This window comes from Pleurodeles waltl, chromosome 7 (genome assembly GCF_031143425.1).
Source record: "Pleurodeles waltl isolate 20211129_DDA chromosome 7, aPleWal1.hap1.20221129, whole genome shotgun sequence".
In the NCBI taxonomy this organism is placed as follows: domain Eukaryota; kingdom Metazoa; phylum Chordata; class Amphibia; order Caudata; family Salamandridae; genus Pleurodeles; species Pleurodeles waltl.
The window spans coordinates 88515873-88535053 of record NC_090446.1 but is presented as its reverse complement, the minus strand read 5'-3'; the positions used below and the strand labels follow the sequence as shown (position 1 = coordinate 88535053).

Sequence of the window (19181 nt, the reverse complement as noted above, 5' to 3'; positions counted from 1 at the left end):
GATTCTGAAAAATAGTGCTCGGAGAAGCACTTTCACAGAACACTTTGGGTACAATTCTCAACGTTATTTGTGCATGTACCTTCGATTTACACATGCTGAAAGAGGCTTCCTTACAAGTACAAACCATTGTTAGCTATTCACAAGAGTCGGGTTTGCACCCAGTGAAGAAATTACTCACGCAAAGAGGTTTTGTGTTCCTGGTGTTACATGCATACTCCAAACAGTCTGAAATCCGGACTTTTCGAGGTCGGAAGTTTGTGGATCAGACCCTGAGATTTTGTGTGATGGTCACTGGTATCTCAAAAAAGATGTATCACAGCCAAATTAATACAGATTATCATTTTATCTGGCATCTCTGCTCCACCTAGTGGGTGTAGTTTACAAAACCCTGAGTAAACATGGTCATTCACTAGGTCTACCAAGAGTACCTCGGCGTTTCCCCAGCCGAACATGTTAGCCACAGGGCCCCATGCTGCATGCATTCCAGTGCCTTGCCATGAAAGTGCTATATTTTGTTTAGGATGCTATCTCAGCACAAGAAGGTCCTAGGACTTTCTGTTTTGTCGCACTATGTTGTATTATTTCCTCTGCTTTAATGCCTTTCCTGTAAATAAAGCAGAAATGACTTTTTGCTATGACTGGCCATTGGGCTTATTGGCTGTATTTCTATGGTTGACTCGGTATCCTATCCCAAACCCTGTCCACTATCTGGAGAAGGCTCTGACTGCTCGACCTCTCTGACCTTGGGGACCCCGGTGTACATCAGGAGCCAGAGCTGCTTCAGCTGGAGTGTGAAACACCACTGGGAAAGTGACACTATACACCAATGAGGCACGTGAGCGATAGCCCTGCTGGCTGCAATGATTGCTGGACAGGTTGGCTGAGAGAGGCCCACGCTGCTGTCGGTGTCAAGTGTCAAGTGGCTCTCCTGTACGTACTGAGCCAGGGATAACCTGGGTAAGCAAGGGATAGCTCTGCTGTCTGTGGCATGTGAGAGATAGCTCTGCTGGCTGCACTGATTACTGGACAGGTTGGCTGAGAGAGGCCCACGCTGCTGTCGGTGTCAAGTGTCAAGTGGCTCTCCTGTACGTACTGAGCCAGGGATAACCTGGGTAAGCAAGGGATAGCTCTGCTGTCTGTGGCATGTGAGAGATAGCTCTGCTGGCTGCACTGATTACTGGACAGGTTGGCTGAGAGAGGCCCACGCTGCTATCGGTGTCAAGTAGCTCTCCTCTATGTACTGAGCCAGGGATAAACTGGGAAACCATGGGATAGCTCTGCTGTCTGTGGCAAGTGAGGGATAGCCCTGCTGGCTGCAATGATTACTGGACAGGTTGGCTGAGAGAGGCCCACGCTGCTGTCGGTGGAAAGTGCAGAGTAACTCTCCTGTATGTACTGAGCCAGGGATAACATGGGTAACCATGGGATAGATAGCTCTGCTGTTTGTGCAAGTGAGGGATAGTTCCGAGGGCCTCACAATGATCTACTGACCTCTTTCTCTGTGGATGTTGGGAGTACCACACCCACACAGGGCTGACATCACGGAGAAATGCATCAACACGAGGCAGGACTGCTGGGAGTTGGCAGAGGCACAGGGGGGCACTGAGCTCTAGAAGGGCAGCTCAGCACAAGGAGGGAAACATGCTGCATCTCTTCTGGTTGTGAACTCGGCACAGCTGCTCTGCACTGTGGGGTTTAAACATGAAGTCTTGTCAGACATGATTCAACACATGATGCATTGCTTCAGTATGTGGTGTGTACATCTTGGCATGCCAGGCATACAGTAGATTTGAATGATGCGCATGTCTTCATTTGAGGTAGGTATCGTTTGAATGCCCTCCTTCCTTTATGCCAGATATCGCTTTCATTGAAACGTCTTTTCTGCATGCCTTTCACTGTTCCTCTTTCTTCTTGCAAGGCGTGGATTTAATGCTGCCACTCTCTGCATGGTTCTGGATGGTTTGTGTGAGTCTTAATGCTGCCCCTGTCTATGTGCTGTGAGCAGTTTTCAATGCCCCCCTTTCCTTATGCCAGGTATAGCTTTGAATGTCCCCCCTTTCCTTTATGCCAGGCATAGCTTTGAATTCCCCCCTTTCTTTATGCCAGGCATAGCTTTGAATGCCCCCCCTTTCCTTTATGCCAGGTATAGCTTTGAATGCCCCCCTTTCCTTTATGCCAGGTATAGCTTTGAATGCCCCCCTTTCTTTATGCCAGGCATAGCTTTGAATGCCCCCCTTTCCTTTATGCCAGGTATAGCTTTGAATGACCCCCTTTCCTTTATGCCAGGCATAGCTTTGAATGCCCCCCTTTCCTTTATGCCAGGCACAGCTTTGAATGCCCCCCTTTCCTTTATGCCAGGCATAGCTTTGAATGCCCCCCTTTCCTTTATGCCAGGCATAGCTTTGAACGCACCTACATTTCTTTATGCCTTTGAATGTTTTGTTTGACTGTATGCCAGGTATAGCTTTGAATGCCCCCCTTTCTTTATGCCAGGCATAGCTTTGAATGCCCCCCCTTTCCTTTATGCCAGGTATAGCTTTGAATGCCCCCCTTTCCTTTATGCCAGGTATAGCTTTGAATGCCCCCCTTTCTTTATGCCAGGCATAGCTTTGAATGCCCCCCTTTCCTTTATGCCAGGTATAGCTTTGAATGCCCCCCTTTCCTTTATGCCAGGTATAGCTTTGAATTACCCCCTTTCCTTTATGCCAGGTATAGCTTTGAATGCCCCCCTTTCTTTATGCCAGGCATAGCTTTGAATGCCCCCCTTTCCTTTATGCCAGGCATAGCTTTGAACGCACCTACATTTCTTTATGCCTTTGAATGTTTTGTTTGACTGTATGATAGGTGTAGCTTTGAATGATTCCTTTTCTGTAGACCAGGCATAGATTGAAATGCTTCTCCACTTGTACCAGGGATAGTTTTGACTGACCTGCTTACTTTATGCCAGGGATAGCTTTGAATGACTCTCCTTTTTTATGCCAAGGATGCCCTTTAATGCCCTTCTTTTCTTTATGCCAGGGATAGCTTTGCATGACCTGCTTTTTTCATGCAAAGGATGGTGTGAATGCCCTTCTATCTTTTAATGCACATGACAGCTACATGATGTTTGACAGATATTCTCTAATTCTGAAATCATATGGCTTCTTTAACCAACAGTTGCATGTTTCCTGTGCTGGAAACTATCCTCAATACAGGATGAGCCGGACAAATACCCCCTTGCACCCGAAGATGTTAATATAAAGACTTAGGCTAAATAAATGTACCACTTAACATATTTCCCCGAAAGTCCATTTCCCAGGTTCCAACAAAACAGTTCTTTGCAAACATTTGTGAAAGTGAGCCACGTTTCCTTTTATGGTTGCCAGCCCGTGACATACTCATTGCTGTACACTTCCTTGCACACAACACGGGTTCCCTGTGCATGCTCACACACTGCCCTCATACTATCTCATGCTGTACAGTTTCCTACACACAGCTGCTTTAGGCAGGTTCCCTCTGCACACCCGTCTCCTGCCTTCATACTCTGACATACTCCTTGCTGTCCAGTTTCTTACACACAGACACGGCTTCTGTATGCAGGTTCCCTGTTGTCACACAAATGCTTCCCTCAAGCTATCTCATACTCATTGATGTACAGTTTCTTACACACACACACACACCTAGGGTACGAAGGTTCAATGTTCTCACAAAAATGCTCCCCTCATGCTATCTCATACTAATTGATGTAGTTTCTTACCCCCCACACACACAGCTACTGTATGAAGGTTCCCTGATCTCGTACAGATGTCTCCCTCATGCTATCTCATACTTATTGATGTGCAGTTTCTTACCCACACACACACACACACAGCTACTGTATGCAGGCTCCCTGTTGTCACACAAATGCTTCCCTCAAGCTATGTCATACTCCTTGCTGTCCAGTTTCTTACACACACACACACACAGTTACTGTATGAAGGTTCCCTGTTGTCACGCAAATGCTTCCCTCATGCTATCTCATACTCATTGATGTACAGTTTCTTACACACACACACACACAGTTACTGTATGAAGGTTCCCTGTTGTCACGCAAATGCTTCCCTCATGCTATCTCATACTCAGTGATGTACAGCTTCTTACACACACACACACAGTTACTGTATTAAGGTTCCCTGTTGTCACGCAAATGCTTCCCTCATGCTATCTCATACTCATTGATGTGCAGTTTCTTACACACACACACACACAGTTACTGTATTAAGGTTCCCTGTTGTCACGCAAATGCTTCCCTCATGCTATCTCATACTCAGTGATGTACAGCTTCTTACACACACACACACACAGTTACTGTATTAAGGTTCCCTGTTGTCACGCAAATGCTTCCCTCATGCTATCTCATACTCAGTGATGTACAGCTTCTTACACACACACACACAGTTACTGTATGAAGGTTCCCTGTTGTCACGCAAATGCTTCCCTCATGCTATCTCATACTCAGTGATGTACAGCTTCTTACACACACACACACACACAGTTACTGTATTAAGGTTCCCTGTTGTCACACAAATGCTTCCCTCATGCTATCTCATACTCAGTGAAGTACAGCTTCTTACACACACACACACACACACAGTTACTGTATTAAGGTTCCCTGTTGTCACGCAAATGCTTCCCTCATGCTATCTCATACTCAGTGATGTACAGCTTCTTACACACACACACACACAGTTACTGTATTAAGGTTCCCTGTTGTCACACAAATGCTTCCCTCATGCTATCTCATACTCATTGATGTACAGTTTCTTACACACACACACACACACACAGCTAATGTATGAAGGTTCCCTGTTGTCACACAAATGCTTCCCTCATGCTATCTCATACTAATTGATGTACAGTTTCTTACCCACACACACAGAGCTACTGTATAAAAGTTCCCTTACATACTCCTTGGAGTATAGTTTCTTACATACACAGGTATCAAACACGGGTTCCCTGTGCTCACTCACATTTGCCCTCATTCTCTGTCATACTTATTGCTGTAAAGCTTATGCGTTTGTTTTTTAGGAGCAAGAGCCCTAACCCACCCAAAGGTGGCATGCTTCATCATCGGCCTGCTCCTTGTTGGACAGATGCTGCAATGCCCAACGGGCCCCTCAAGGGGACTCTTTGTCAGAGATCTTCTCAAAGAACCAGGATGGTACCGGGATCACGAGGTATATCCCAGTACGTTGATTTAGAAGACTGGAAACAAGTGTAATCTAAAATTAACTAAATATATTTCTATCACAATTTTAATATGATCTCCAATATATATATGTGATTTGATTGGCCTGGGGCGACTTGGCGGTACCTTCACCTCCCCTTCGTCCACAGGTCGGAAGGGTTTTTGGCACACACAGCTACGGTATTCAGGTTCCCTGTGCACACTTAGCAGGTTCTCTGTGTATACTCACATATGTACTGTCCTCATACTATGACATACTCATTGCCGTGCATGTGTGGTGTATATTCGCATAAGCACTTCCCTCATACTATAGCATACTCATAGCAGTGCATTCGTGGTGTATACATGCGTATGTACTGTCCTCATATTATGGCATACTCATAGCAGTGCATTCACGTTGTGTACACGCATATGCACTTCCCTCATACTATGACATACCCATTGCAGTGCATTTGTGGTGTATACTCGCATATGCAGTGCCCTCATACTATGACATACTCATTGTAGTGCATTTGTGGTGTATATCTGCATATATACTGGCCTCATACTATGACATACTCATTGCACTGCATTTGTGGTGTATATTCGCATATTCACTGCCCTCATACTATGACATACTCAATGCAGTGCATTTGCGGTGTATAATCGCATATGCACTTCACTCATACTATGACATACTCATAGCAGTACGTTTGTGGTTTCTAATCGTATATGCACTTCACTCATACTATGCTATACTCATAGCAGTGCATTTGCAGTGTATACTTGCATATGCACTGCCCTCATACTATGACATACTCATTGCAGTGCATTCACGATGTATTCTCACATATGTACTGCCCTCATACTATTACATACTCATAGCAGTGCATTTGCAGTGTATACTCGCATATGCACTGTCCTCATGCTCTGACATACTCATCGCCGTGCAGTTTCTTACTTACAAAGCTACTGTACACAGGTACGCAGTATGTGCTCGCATATATACTGCCCTCATACTCTGACATACTCATTCTTGTGCATTTGCGGTGTATTCTCGCATAAGCACTGCCCTCATACTCTGACATACTCATCGCCGTGCAGTTTCTTACACACAAAGCTACTGCACACAGGTACGCAGTATGTACTCGCATACATATTGCCCTCATACTATGTCAAACTCACTCTCACATACAAATCGTTCCAGGCTGGTGCCCACCTGAACCAATGGAAGCAGGTAAGTCTGCTTTCGACATACTGTTTTTACCTGAAATGTCATTCCCTACTAATAATGGAATTGGGAAATAGCTGGGATGATTTTTTTTATAAGAGCAGGAGGATAGCTCCTCATGTAAACTACAAAGAGAAAGGGTTTTCTGAGATGTAAAATAAAGTATTGGGCTGGAAGGGTGGGCTGAGGGCAGGAGCCTAGTGCAAGGCGCTGGCAACTGAGGGGGTCATTCTAAGTCTGGCGGGCGGCGGAGGCCGCCCGCCAGACTTCCCCCACCAAAATACCACTCTGCGGTCGAAAGACCGCTGAGGGTATTTTGGGATTTGCCCTGGGCTGGCCGGCGACCGCCAAAAGGCCGCCCGCCAGCCCAGGGCAAATCAACCTTCCCACGAGGACGCCGGCTCAGAATTGAGCCGGCGTAGTGGGAAGGTGCGACGGGTGCAGTGGCACCCGTCGCGTATTTCAGTGTCTGCAATGCAGACACTGAAATACAAAGTGGGGCCCTCTTACATGGGCCCCTGCAGTGCCCATGCCATTGGCATGGGCACTGCAGGGGCCCCCAGGGGCCCCGCAGCACCCCCTACCGCCATCCTGTTCCTGGCGGGAGACCCGCCAGGAACAGGATGGCGGTAGGGGGTGTCAGAATCCCCATGGCGGCGGAGCGCGCTCCGCCGCCATGGAGGATTCTGTAGGGCAGCAGAAAACCGGCAGGAGACCGCCGGTTTTCCTAGTCTGACCGCGGCCGAACCGCCGCGGTCAGAATGCCCTGCGGGGCACCGCCGGTCTGTCGGCGGTGCTCCCGCCGACCCTGGCCCCGGCGGTCTGAGACCGCCGGGGTCAGAATGACCCCTGAGTCTTTCTCTGACAGGAAAGCGTCTTAACAAGGCGTGTCAGACGTGTTTTTGCGGGGCATGGGTCATAAACATCATGCTGGACCCCACAAGCCATAAGTACCTGTTTCTAAGTTTTAAATAATGGCCTGTTATGCCACAGCATCCGAGGCCAGCTAGTGGCTTTAGCAGTGTTCGCTGCCATGAATAAGCGCTACCCTGAAAAAGCCCAGGGCATCTGGAATAATGCCCTCTCTGCCCCCCAGTCCTGATCTCATCTCACCTTCATGTGCATGGAGTGCCAGTCTTTACAACCTGGCCCGCTCCTGGGCATTTCAGCAGTCTTGACTGCTACTATCTCGCTCACTTGGCTTCTTTTCACTTCAGCAGTCTCCATGTCTTGCACATTAATCATCTGGGATTCTGGGACTTACGTCATTATCCGCCTTACAATTCCATTATATCCTATGGAGATTGCAAAATGGTGGAATGAATAACCCTCACGTTTGTGACAGAGTAACCCGTCCCCCAAAGATCTATTTCTGGCCCTATATCTGACTTCATAGTTGCTGAGTTGGGAACAGTGAGGAATGGTAGTTTCTCTGTATTCTCCTATTCACTCATTTATGTGCTTTTGACGCAGGGCAGCAGCTCACCTTGCTCTGCTGCCCTACCCAAAGTGTAAGGGCAGGAATGCATTGTATTTATCCAATGTGGCGCATTCCTGTCCTTTCCCCCTGCACTGGTGCCGTTTTGGCAGCCTAGAGCCAACAAAGACACCCTTGCATCATGGTACAAGAGTGCCTGTGTTGTCGGCAGGATTGCTTTTGTGCAGCAAGGGACACCTTCCTACGCAGAAACAATACATACAGGCGTTTCCCTCTTTCTACGTGTGCTGCAGAATGCAGCACACATAGAAAGAGAAAAAAATGAGGAGAAATAAAAATATTTCTCTTTGTTCCGTCTGTCATGGGGAGAGGTAAGATTTTGGCACATTCCCATATTTGAAAGTCCTTGTAAATCTGTGAATGCTTCAAAACCCAGGGGAATTGCGTGGGAATACGCAACGCCCATGGAACACCTTCCTTGTGCAGAGTAAGGTGACACAGCAATTTGGACAGCATTCCCTTACTCAAGATTTATGGGGCCTCTTAAAGTCACACAATGTGTCTTTGCGTGGCTTCATAAATCTGACTCAGAGCTTTTCATCACTCATGTACCATATTGCGTGGTGTAAGCATGACACAAGGCTCTCATACATGTGCCCCTCAGTACTCATCCATTCATTCATTTGTTCGCTCCTTCAATCACGAGCGTGTCTTTTTACCTGTTCCTACTTAAAAAATTTAATCTGCCACCCCTCCTGTGGGGATGTCTGCCTTGCTTCATTCCTCTCTGGACACACTAAACCACATCGCACTGGGCTCCCTCTTTTCCCAGCATAATGTACCATCATTCTCCGCTAGAAGTCCAGGACGCTGAAATACTAGAAGCAAGCTAACTTCAGTCATCATCTAGCATCACCCCACAGGTCATGAATGTGCCATAGCCTGAGTCCGAGTCCTGGTTGGGGAAAGAACATCGATGCACCAGTACATCAACCACCTGTGGAACGTACGTAAGGCCTCACAGTCTTGTAGACTACCCAAGGCCACCTTTATGTTATTGACTGCCAAGACAGGCCTTCAGCATCCTGGAGATCACTCCTTCTCAAACCCACCACCTCTGCCCTCCCATATGTGGGTGCCCCCCAGGCAAAACACACACACAAACACACTCACACCATAAGTCCAGTTTGTTCCCAAACAGGTAAACAGATAAATCACCAAGAGGCAGCTCTAATTCAGAAGGTCTTCAAACTGGGGGCTGGGCCCACCTGAATGGGGAGCACCCCACTCTGGCCTAGTAAAACACTTATTGTGCCCTAAGGAAGAGAGAGAAACATCCTTACCATAGTGATCTAATCTTAGTGAAAAAAATCAGAGTGGCATTGAGCCACGCTGTAAAGGGCCATTAACAATGTATTTTCCATCTATGTCCTGGCTGGAAGTGGGTGTTAACAACGCAGGGTGCCACCCGCCCGCCATTTCTGATAAAGGATCACACTGTGGATGCATATGCACTTTTATGGAGGCCAGGTTGCCATTAGCATACAGGCAGCCATGTCTTGGACTGCATTTTTAAAAGAGGAACTGAAAATAACTGTAGTATTTGAATTGGTAAATATATGCAAACCGGGCGATTTCATAGAATATTTATGAGAAAATATGTTTGTTACTCTGGAGGGCCGGATGATCTTTGTTTAACACGAGGGGGTGCCACATTAGAAGGGTTGAGGACCATTGCTTTGATTCCTTTAAGAGGCTACATGTATATGGTTTCCTAGAATGTTATGCAAGGGGTTCTGAAACTCAAAGTTGCTGCCAGTTTTCCTTCCCAGATGATTGTATCTTTGTGCTGAAAAATTCAGGCCTTACTTCATACTTTCTAGCGTGCTACTTCACACAACTTTGTTTTCACTTCTTCACTGTTTATTAATACCTTGGTCCTTACTATATGATGGCTGTAGTATTTTCATATCTGTGATGGTTTTATTGTCTCTCCCTGTGCTTTCCACCCAGAATACAACCAAGGGTGACTACTAACCATGCAAAAGCACAACTCAGTACCACACTAATTTCCTGAGAGATTGCCAGTGGCTGAGATTAATGCAAGCATTCCATCCATCATCTTGTTGTTGCAGTTGTCACCCTAAGTGCACCAGGAATGCCCAGACGCAGATCCTGTACACACTGTGCCACTGGAACCATGCTATACCTGGCTAAAGAGTCCTAATAAGGGTGAAACTGGTCCTAGGTTGCTAGTATTACGATTCAGGAAAGACCTGGCCTTGCAGTTCAGACTGGACTGTTGCCCTGAGGAGCAGGGTCAACATTGAGTTCCATATGGCTGGGTCCAAACTGAGGTGGCATGGTGGGCAGAAAACGATGGATTGGGATGCAGCCCGAGCAAATGCCAGTGGCAGAGATTAATTCAAGTATTCCATTCATCACCTTGTTGTTTTTGCATACTAACCATATAAAAGCACCACTCAACATACCACTAATGTATAACATAGACACTGGATTTAAATAATAACTAGCTTTCTCTGACTGCTCTAATCATCCAAACTTAAAACTACTAAATAATCACATATTAAATACTTTACAGGCAATTCTTACCAACCTGATGCAACTAACCTTGCTGACTCATAATAGGGTTTTTGAATAACCAACAATACTATATATTTCAGAATAACTGTATAACACCATTATTGTAATCTTACCTTAAAATCGACATCCTCCAACAGCACATACTAGACTTAAGACCCACTATCATGCACACAACTTGGCATCAAGAACACATATCTGGCAATGAGTTGCCAAATCAGCAGAGCTGTCACACACCAAAACAACATACACCCTAGGAATAGGCAGAAAAAATGTCCATAAACATAACACATCCTCAAACACACAGCATTGCATCATGACACCGAATGTGCTGTGAACTGGCCAAACAAAGGAGAGTCAACTTCCCACTCAAGTTGAGAGAAAAACTGGTGCACCCAACCATACACATAAACACCACAAAGATTTCCTAGATAGAATTCCCTTTACTTTCAAATAACTCACATAAACCATTTCAATGCTAACACGCTACAAACTCTCTACTAAACACAACCAAAAACCCACCATGCACAATGATAGCATGACAATTGGCACTATAAAAATGCAAGCAACAAATGTTTAAACATCCCCCTCTGTAAATGGCTTCTGTATATCCATCAGATCTTAACAGCCAGAACATCTTAAAGCGTAATTACCACACACAACAAGAAACACCAGACAAAATGCCTCATGCATCCAAAATCATGTATAAACCACATAGTTGGTAGTGAGCAGGGCTCAGCAGGATCTACAACCTTAACATGTTCATATAAAAAGTGTTCTGGGTTTCATCTCTTCACATGTAGGGTTCCGCAGGGAATGACTACATACACTGGAGTCTGGGAGGCTAGGTCAGAACAATCAAATTGACTAAGGAGCAGTTGGTGTAGTCCGATTTGTCAAAACATCCACCAGGAACCAAATAGCCATAGTTCATGGTTGCGCGGTGCTCAAGGCTGTACACTTTTACCCATTTACAGTAATCTTACATACTTTGGTAACTTAAAGGTACCTCTAGGGAACCCTTCTGGTTTACACCCTAGTTGTTTAACAGTGCTTCCGGTGGTTGTGTGCCACTTGCTTTTGGGTGGACCTATCAAGGTTTACAACCTGGTTGTTTAACAGTCCCCAGTGGTTGCTTCTCTCTTGCTTTCACAGTCCCTCCAGTGGTTGTTTCTCTCTTGCTTCTGGGTAGACCTATCAAGGTTTACAACCTGGTTGTTTAACAGTCCTCCCCAGTGGTTGGTTCTCTCTTGCTTTAATAGTCCCTCCAGTGGTTGTTTCTCTCTTGCTTCTGGGTGGACCTATCAAGGTTTGCACCCTGTTTGCTCCACAATGACTCCAGTGGTTGTGTCTCTCTTGTTTCTGGATGGAACTTTCAAGGTATACATCCTGGTTATTTAACAGGACCTCCAGTCATTGTGCTTTTGGTTGAACCGAACATGGTTCTTTTCTCGGTTGTTTAACAGGTAATCAGGGGGTATGGCTTGGGAGATGTCCGCACCCTAGTGAGTTACAGTGCTGCCGCGGGATAGAAAGGACCCACCACTTCTTCCGAGTGGCTAAATGAACATTATTTCCTGGGGAATGTGGTCCCCTATCCTCGCCACTTATTGAAGGTTGGTGATGTTCGTCACCGCAGCAGCTTTCTGTTTTCCTTAATGAGGTGGGCACGCTGAGGAGAATGTTGTGCCCACCATTTTGAATTCCATTCATGGTGCATTTACAAAGTTCACAGTGCATTTACAATTTACTATCTGAATAATTTCAGAAACCTATTTTGGTCTGACTCATGTTGGCTCATTCTGCTTTGAATGCTTCCTGTTTTTTCTACATTAATTGAGCGCACTAAAGGAAATATTAATATACCACAGCCTACACTGTATTTACATAGTGTTTTCTTTCACTGAAATGCCACAGAGGCCTATTACTCTAGTTTGGGTCGCATGGGCTCATTTTACCTCAAATGTCTCCAGTTTCTCTTCATCAACAAGGCGACTGTGCTAAAGGAAATAACACAAGTGTCATTTTAAGTCATTATGCTATGTATTCACAGTGATTTCCCTAACCAGAATGCCTCAGAAGCCTTCTACTCTGGTTTGAGATGTACTTTTACCTTGAATACTTTTTGCTTTCTCTTATTTTCAGCAGTTGCGTCATATCTTTAGATTAAATTATTTTCTATTTTGGCACATTATCACATTCAAAACATCACCACCTTCTTAACCTATGGGAAGAACTAGAAGTTTGAGACAGTTCTCATCCAATACTTTTTTCTTATCATAAAATTCACGTTAGTTACTGATAACTCATTTTCAGTACTTGATGATAATATGGAAGGCAGTAGTCAGGAGACTACCTCTTCGCCTACTTCTTCTTCTAGGGAGATTGTTTCTACTAGTCTCAGAATGGCTTCTAAACAGCATTCCACTGCTATGCAAGCTACCAAACGAGTTAGAAAAGATCCTCCATCTCCAATAAAATAATCTAATGTTATTTACATGGAGCTTTTCCTTGAAGAAATTTGAGCCCTAATACCTTACATAGAAGTAACTAATATTAAACTACAAGCACTAACTGACAACTGGCCATTAATGGTCAGTAGAGTCACACATGTTGAGCAAAGAGTCAGTGATCTAGAGGATACTATAGACACTCTGCAAAATCTCAAAATGTAAGTGTCACATGTGGAAGATTTGGAAAATAGGAATAGAAGGAACAATCTCCGCATCTACGGTCTGAAAGATGGAGCAGAAGGCACTGACTCTGTTTCTTTCTTTCAGTCTTTCCTTCCTAAACGTTTAGACCTTCCAACCTCACCATTACTGAATGTCCATTGTGCACATAGACTAGGTCATTCTGCTAAGTACTCTTCACCATCACAAAAACCTAAAGGAGTCCTTTTGTACTTCTTGGAATATGTTGACCTTCTCCAAGTTATCAAGGCTGCTAAAGCCAAAGAATACATTTAATGATCTAGATGATACCTATTCTTTGCATGATACTTTGCGAAAGTAGACACGAGGCCAGCCCACCGATCTTTAAATACAAGATTTGAGCTCTTTCACCCATGTCTGTTTAAAGTGCCCTATGAAAGCAAAACCACAACATGTGAAGATCCGTTAGTTTTGCAACTTTTTTCAGAGATAATTGCAAAGGAGAAAAAATGGATACTTCAAAAGTTTATTTGACTTGATTCTATAATTTTTTATGATCTTCTTTGAAGGAGGTCTTATGGTATATTGGTTGTACTTTATCTTGTTGTTGTTAACCTTCGTGTTTCATTCCTTATTGTGTAAATTGTGTCTGTTAACGTTATTTATTCCTCTCATTTACGGTACTCCTATACATTTGCCTTGAGAACTAGATTGTTTATTGTGTGATCCGATTCTCCCTCTGTTGGCTTCCTTCCTGATCTCCTGTTGTGTCATCTCTCTTATATGGTGTCATCATCCTCAATTTTTTGTGTACTCCATGTTTTCATAGTTATTTTGTCTTCTCTGTCTTTTTATTGTCCTTATTTTTTTTTCTTTTTTGCTCTTTCTCATCCCCCATTTTTTTCCTTTTATTTTCAGCATATAATTGGATAATATTTGATTTTTATTCGTATTCCTCTTTTTCACTTCATACCTACTTATTTCTTTCTTTCGTACTTTACTTAGTACTGAAGTTGATGGTTGGTTAAATTACATCATTTCATTTCAACAGTTATTTATCTTGTTTTTACTACTCAATGGAAATATTTAGTGTTCTTTTTTACACTTTCTCTTTTTCTTTTTCTCAATATTGATTTAATGGTTATCTTCTTTATTTGCATAATTATTGACTATGTTTTATTCTTCAAATTGTAGAATACATTAGTATTGTGATTTATGACTGTGTATGGTTACATGGAATGTTAAGGGGTTAGGCTGGCCCATCAAACAACAAAGGATACTTGCACATCTAGCAAGATTAAATGTAGATGAGGCACTTTTGCAAAAATCTTGTGTTGTACATACAGAACTTCCCAAACTTGATCAGAACTGGGTAGAGCATGCCTTTTCAGCACCCTGGACAGGCAAATGTAATGGTGTTGTAGCACTTTAAAAAAAAACCTTAACAGTTAAATTGTTATCCCAAACATTTGGAACTGGTGGTCGTTGGCTTTTAATAAAGCTAGCCATTAATAGTATCCCAGTAATCATTTTAAATATTTATGCACCCACACACTCTGACAAATCTTTTTGGCCCACTATTCAACATAAGTTGATGTCTGTCACAAATGCTTATTTAATATTTGGGGGGGGGGGGTTGTATTTTGATAATGGATCCCTTTTTAGACCCTTACTCTAAATCCACTTTTGTTCCTTCTTCCATACATAAACAATTCATTTCCACCATTAAACAACACGCTCTCATAGACATGTGAGGTCTCTGCAATCCTTGCTTACAAGAATACACCTTTTTCTCCCCTGCTCATTTTACATAATCTAGAATTGATTACCTTTGTTGTTTCTAAATCTATATCTCAACACATTATACAAGTTGAATGAATTTCAGATCATGACCTGGTTACTTAAGATCAAGATTTTCTCCCTATCTTTCCTAAAATAAGATGTTGGTGTTTTAATACTTCACTTTGTTGAATACTAATTTCACCCAAAGCTCCAAAGCCTTTATGTATGAATTTTCCTTTTGAATGAAACTCCAGAAGTTTATTTTCAATTTGTATGGGATTCCTTTAAAACTGCTGCACGGGATTTCATTTTATCCTATGTATCTAATAAAAAAAGCACTACAAAGAAAGCCTTAGAAATTATGAAACATATTAAAATACTAGCGCATACTTATTTTAAATTTCTCTGGGCACCTCTCACTACCTTACTGGATTAATTTGCTTTAAAAACTAATACTCATCACTCTGTTACTGAGGAGGTTTCTAAACCTCCATGACTTACTGAATAATAATTGTAATACGTTATAATATTTACTCTTTTGTTCCATACATTATCCTTTATTATAACATTTTCAATTCCAATTTAACTTTGATGTTATGTAACATAAAAATTGTTTTTTCTACCTCTCCCTCTTTTTCCTTCTGCCCCTCCTAGTTTTCTCTTTCCTCTTTTCTTTCTTGTCCCATTAAATATATATCTTATTTTAAAGTGTTATTCAGAATTCAACTTCAAATATTGTAGACTATTTACTACTGTTTTATTTATGTTATATATACTTCAATAAAATCTATTTAGTTTAAACTTTAAAAATACAGTGACTCAGGGGTGGTGCTTAGCAGTGCCTCCAGTGTTGGTGCTTTTGTTTGGACCACACATGGTACATATCTCGGTTGTTTACCAGTGAACGCAGGGGTTGTACCTTTATTCGTCTCCTGGTTGCGCTTACACTGTATGAATCCTAGTTGTTGGACAGAGCTGCCAGGTGTTGTGTCAATATTTGCTTTCATGCTAACTGTGCATGGTATGTATCCTGTCACCACTTCCTCAAATGCTATCCACCCTATGAGGGTCATACTGCTGACGACTCATGCTTATGCAGGGCGACGTTTGTTGTACTGTGTTTGTTGCACCTCTTTGAACCTCACGCACCTCACTCAACACCTACCTTATAAACCCCCGAACACCCAATCCTATGAACTCTGCTCCATAAAAGGGCTCCATTAAACCCATCAAATAACAGCTCTTTTCAGCTCTTTCAGGAGTATGAAGTGCTATAGCCACTGCAATACAGTTAAAGACTATATTACTGTTTGCAATTTCCCTTCCACACTCACACGTAGCTTGTCAAGCTGTTACCTACTCATTGATGTATCAGCTTTTGCACGCTTACGTATACTGTATGCGGTATCCCTGTATGCTTAAATAATTCCCCTTCATACTCTGTTATACTCGGTGCTGTACAGTTTTTAACAGTGTATGCATATCTCATGTATACAATCAGATAGTACCCCTGCACATTCTGTCATGCCTGGGACCTCATTTACAAGAATGATGGCGTCGTTAAGGGCTCTGATTCCGATGCGCCAGTTTTCTTGTACCAGACCTGGACCCCTTAAGGATGCCATAGTTGCGCTGTATTTATGATACAGCACACCATGGTGCACATTTTCACAGATGCATCAGAAATTGTGACGCATCTGTGGTGCTAAACCGACGCATTGGTGGAGTAGTGTAAAAAAATGACACTACTCCAACAATGCGTGGAAGGCTTCCATGTTAAAAAGCCCTGCAGCAGTTTAATCCCTGCCCTGATCAGGCGTTAAATTTTTGACGCAGTAAAGTCACAAAATGACGCAGTAAAATGTAGTAAGTTTCACTGCTCCAGTTTTGCGTGGCTTTTACTGTGGCAACACCTACCCTGAATACATTATACCTGGCTCAGGTGTAATGCGGCACAAGGCTTTACAAACTGACACAATGGGCCCATTGCACCGGTTTGTAACTGTGGCACAGTGTAGGGGAATGCTTGTGTGGCAGCAGCGTAAAAAAAAGTGATGCTGCGTCAGCGCAAAGGTGTTGTAAATAAGTGCCGTGGTGCTTTACAGTTTAAACACAGCTTGTGTTGTACTGTATGCAGTGTACCTTTACATTCAAATAATACCTCTTCAAACTGTTATAATCTATGTTGTAAAGTTGTTGACATTGCATTCAGTGTCCCTTTACATTCAAATAATACCCCTTCGTACCGTTGCACTCGGTGCTGTACCGTTTTTTGCACTCAGACAGTATCCCTTCATACTCTGTTATACTCAGAGCCGTGCAGTTTTTAATACTGGATGCGCTGTACCTGTACACACTCATATAACACCCCTCAATAGTGGGTTGTCCTCAGTGCTGTGCAGGTCTCAGACACCCATCTACTGTGTGCAGGTCCCTTCAGACTCACACACTGTCCTTAGGGTATGATATATTTATTGGGGTACACTATTCCCCTCGAGGCTGCTGTGTACCGCGTACCTGTACACACTCGTACACTGCCCTCGGACTGCCCCATATGCAGTGCTGTGCTGCCCCTTACGTATCCGGCGACTCTACGAAGTTTCCTACACACACTCCGACAATTCTCCCGAACACTGTGCCATGCTCCTCATTGTTCTACAAGTTCTTGCACAAACACCTCCCGTGTGCACTTCCCCTGTGCACACTCATAAACCGCCTTAAAATTATGATACTTTTTTGCACACAGTGCTGTTATGTGCAGTTTCCTATACCAGACATATAATGGCCCTGCACAGGGGACAGGCTTTGTTGTGCACTTTCTTGTGCTTTTATTGCTCCCGCGTGCAGGTACTCTCCACACACTACTAAACTCCCTTCACGGTGCAACACACGTGTAGTTTATCACACTCTGTTTACACTCCTGACACACACAGACTGCCCCGGTATTAAGAAACACCCATTGCTGTGCAGTTGCACGCTCACCACCGGCGTGCAGTTTCCGTGCACACACAGTACCCCGCACATTCCGTGACACACTCACTGGTGCACAGGTCCTCTCACGCGGGCTCCGCAGCTAGTTCCTGTTAGTCAACCAAGCCTCGAGGCTCCTCCATGGGTTCTAGGCGCTACAGCACTCACCTGCCTGCTCCCCGCGGTCCCTCCTCTCGGCTGCCGGGCGCAGGGGGGCGCTGAGGAAGAGGCAGAGCAGCAGGGCTGGGAGGGCACCCATGGGTGCCCAAGGCTGGAGGGGCTCCCCGGAGACGTGTGCGCGTGCCTCCCTCGCGGGAGCCTCTGTGCAGCGCGGGGCTCACTGGCTGCAGCTGCCAGGGCACAGCCCCCTCTGGCACTGATACCGACGGAGAGTGTGAGCACACGTGTCAGCATGTGTGTGTGGACAGATGTGTGACAGCAGAGGCGCGTGCGCGCTGGGGCGTGCCTGTCAATGTATGGTTCCGTGTACACTCCGGGAACTGTGAGGTGATTGACAGCGTGTGGCCGTGCGTGGGTGTCTGTGTCCAAACAGATGCTTGAGTCTGTGTGCAGATAAGTGTGTGTGCGTGTGTCTTTCAGGCACTCTGCTTCTCAGTCACGGTGCACGTGAGTTATTGTCTATGTGTCAGTGTCAAGGAGTAGTTTGTGTGTGCGTGTGTTTTTCAGCGTGTGCCTGTCAGATGGTCAGATGGTAGGTGTGTAGACGTGTTTGTGCGTGAATTCTGGTGCGGGGGTGGTGCGGATATGCTTGAGTGTCAGCGTGTGCATGCTGATGTGCGTGTGTGGGCGTCTGTCAATGCGTTTGAGCGCCTCAGTGTCTGTATACAAATGAGTTTGTGTGCGTGTAAGTGTCAATATGCAGATGTGCCTGTGTGTGTCAGTACCTGCAAGCAATAGTCTGTGACAGACAATGGCTTTATGTGTTTGCACTTGTGTTTGTGTATTCAGCCAGTGAGAATGTGGATTAATCCTTGTGTGAGAGCCCTTGTGTCTAGAGGTGGGCGAGCCAATAAATGGCATGAATTGGGCGAGCCAATAAATGGCATCAAATGAATTAATAGATGCTGACCAGATGGACGGCAAAGTACTGATGCATGCTTTCTGTGTTGTATTCTAGGTGCTTCCTATTTCAATATTCTGCCCTGATGATGACCCGCCTGAATTAATTTCTTTGATTGGGATCGAAAACGTCGACATTATATTAGAAATTGTGGATTGACTTTGAAAAATTCAGCAGGCTCACAGTAGCTATGGCTATAGGTGCTCATTTGAGACCTGATACATTTAACCACAGTTTGG

The 19181-nt window shown here is 44.2% G+C and overlaps 1 protein-coding gene across 1 annotated transcript in view; it reads right to left on the bottom strand.

Annotated features, from left to right (window-relative positions):
* LOC138303741 (von Willebrand factor A domain-containing protein 1-like) overlaps window positions 1-18284 on the bottom strand; it is a 147487-nt gene extending 129203 nt beyond the window's left edge. Inside the window, exon 1 of the mRNA XM_069243116.1 lies at window positions 18030-18284. Coding sequence (XP_069099217.1) covers window positions 18030-18120 — 91 coding nt within the window. The 5' untranslated portion in view covers window positions 18121-18284. The remainder of the gene's footprint in view (window positions 1-18029) is intronic.
* Window positions 18285-19181: the final 897 nt, after the last annotated feature.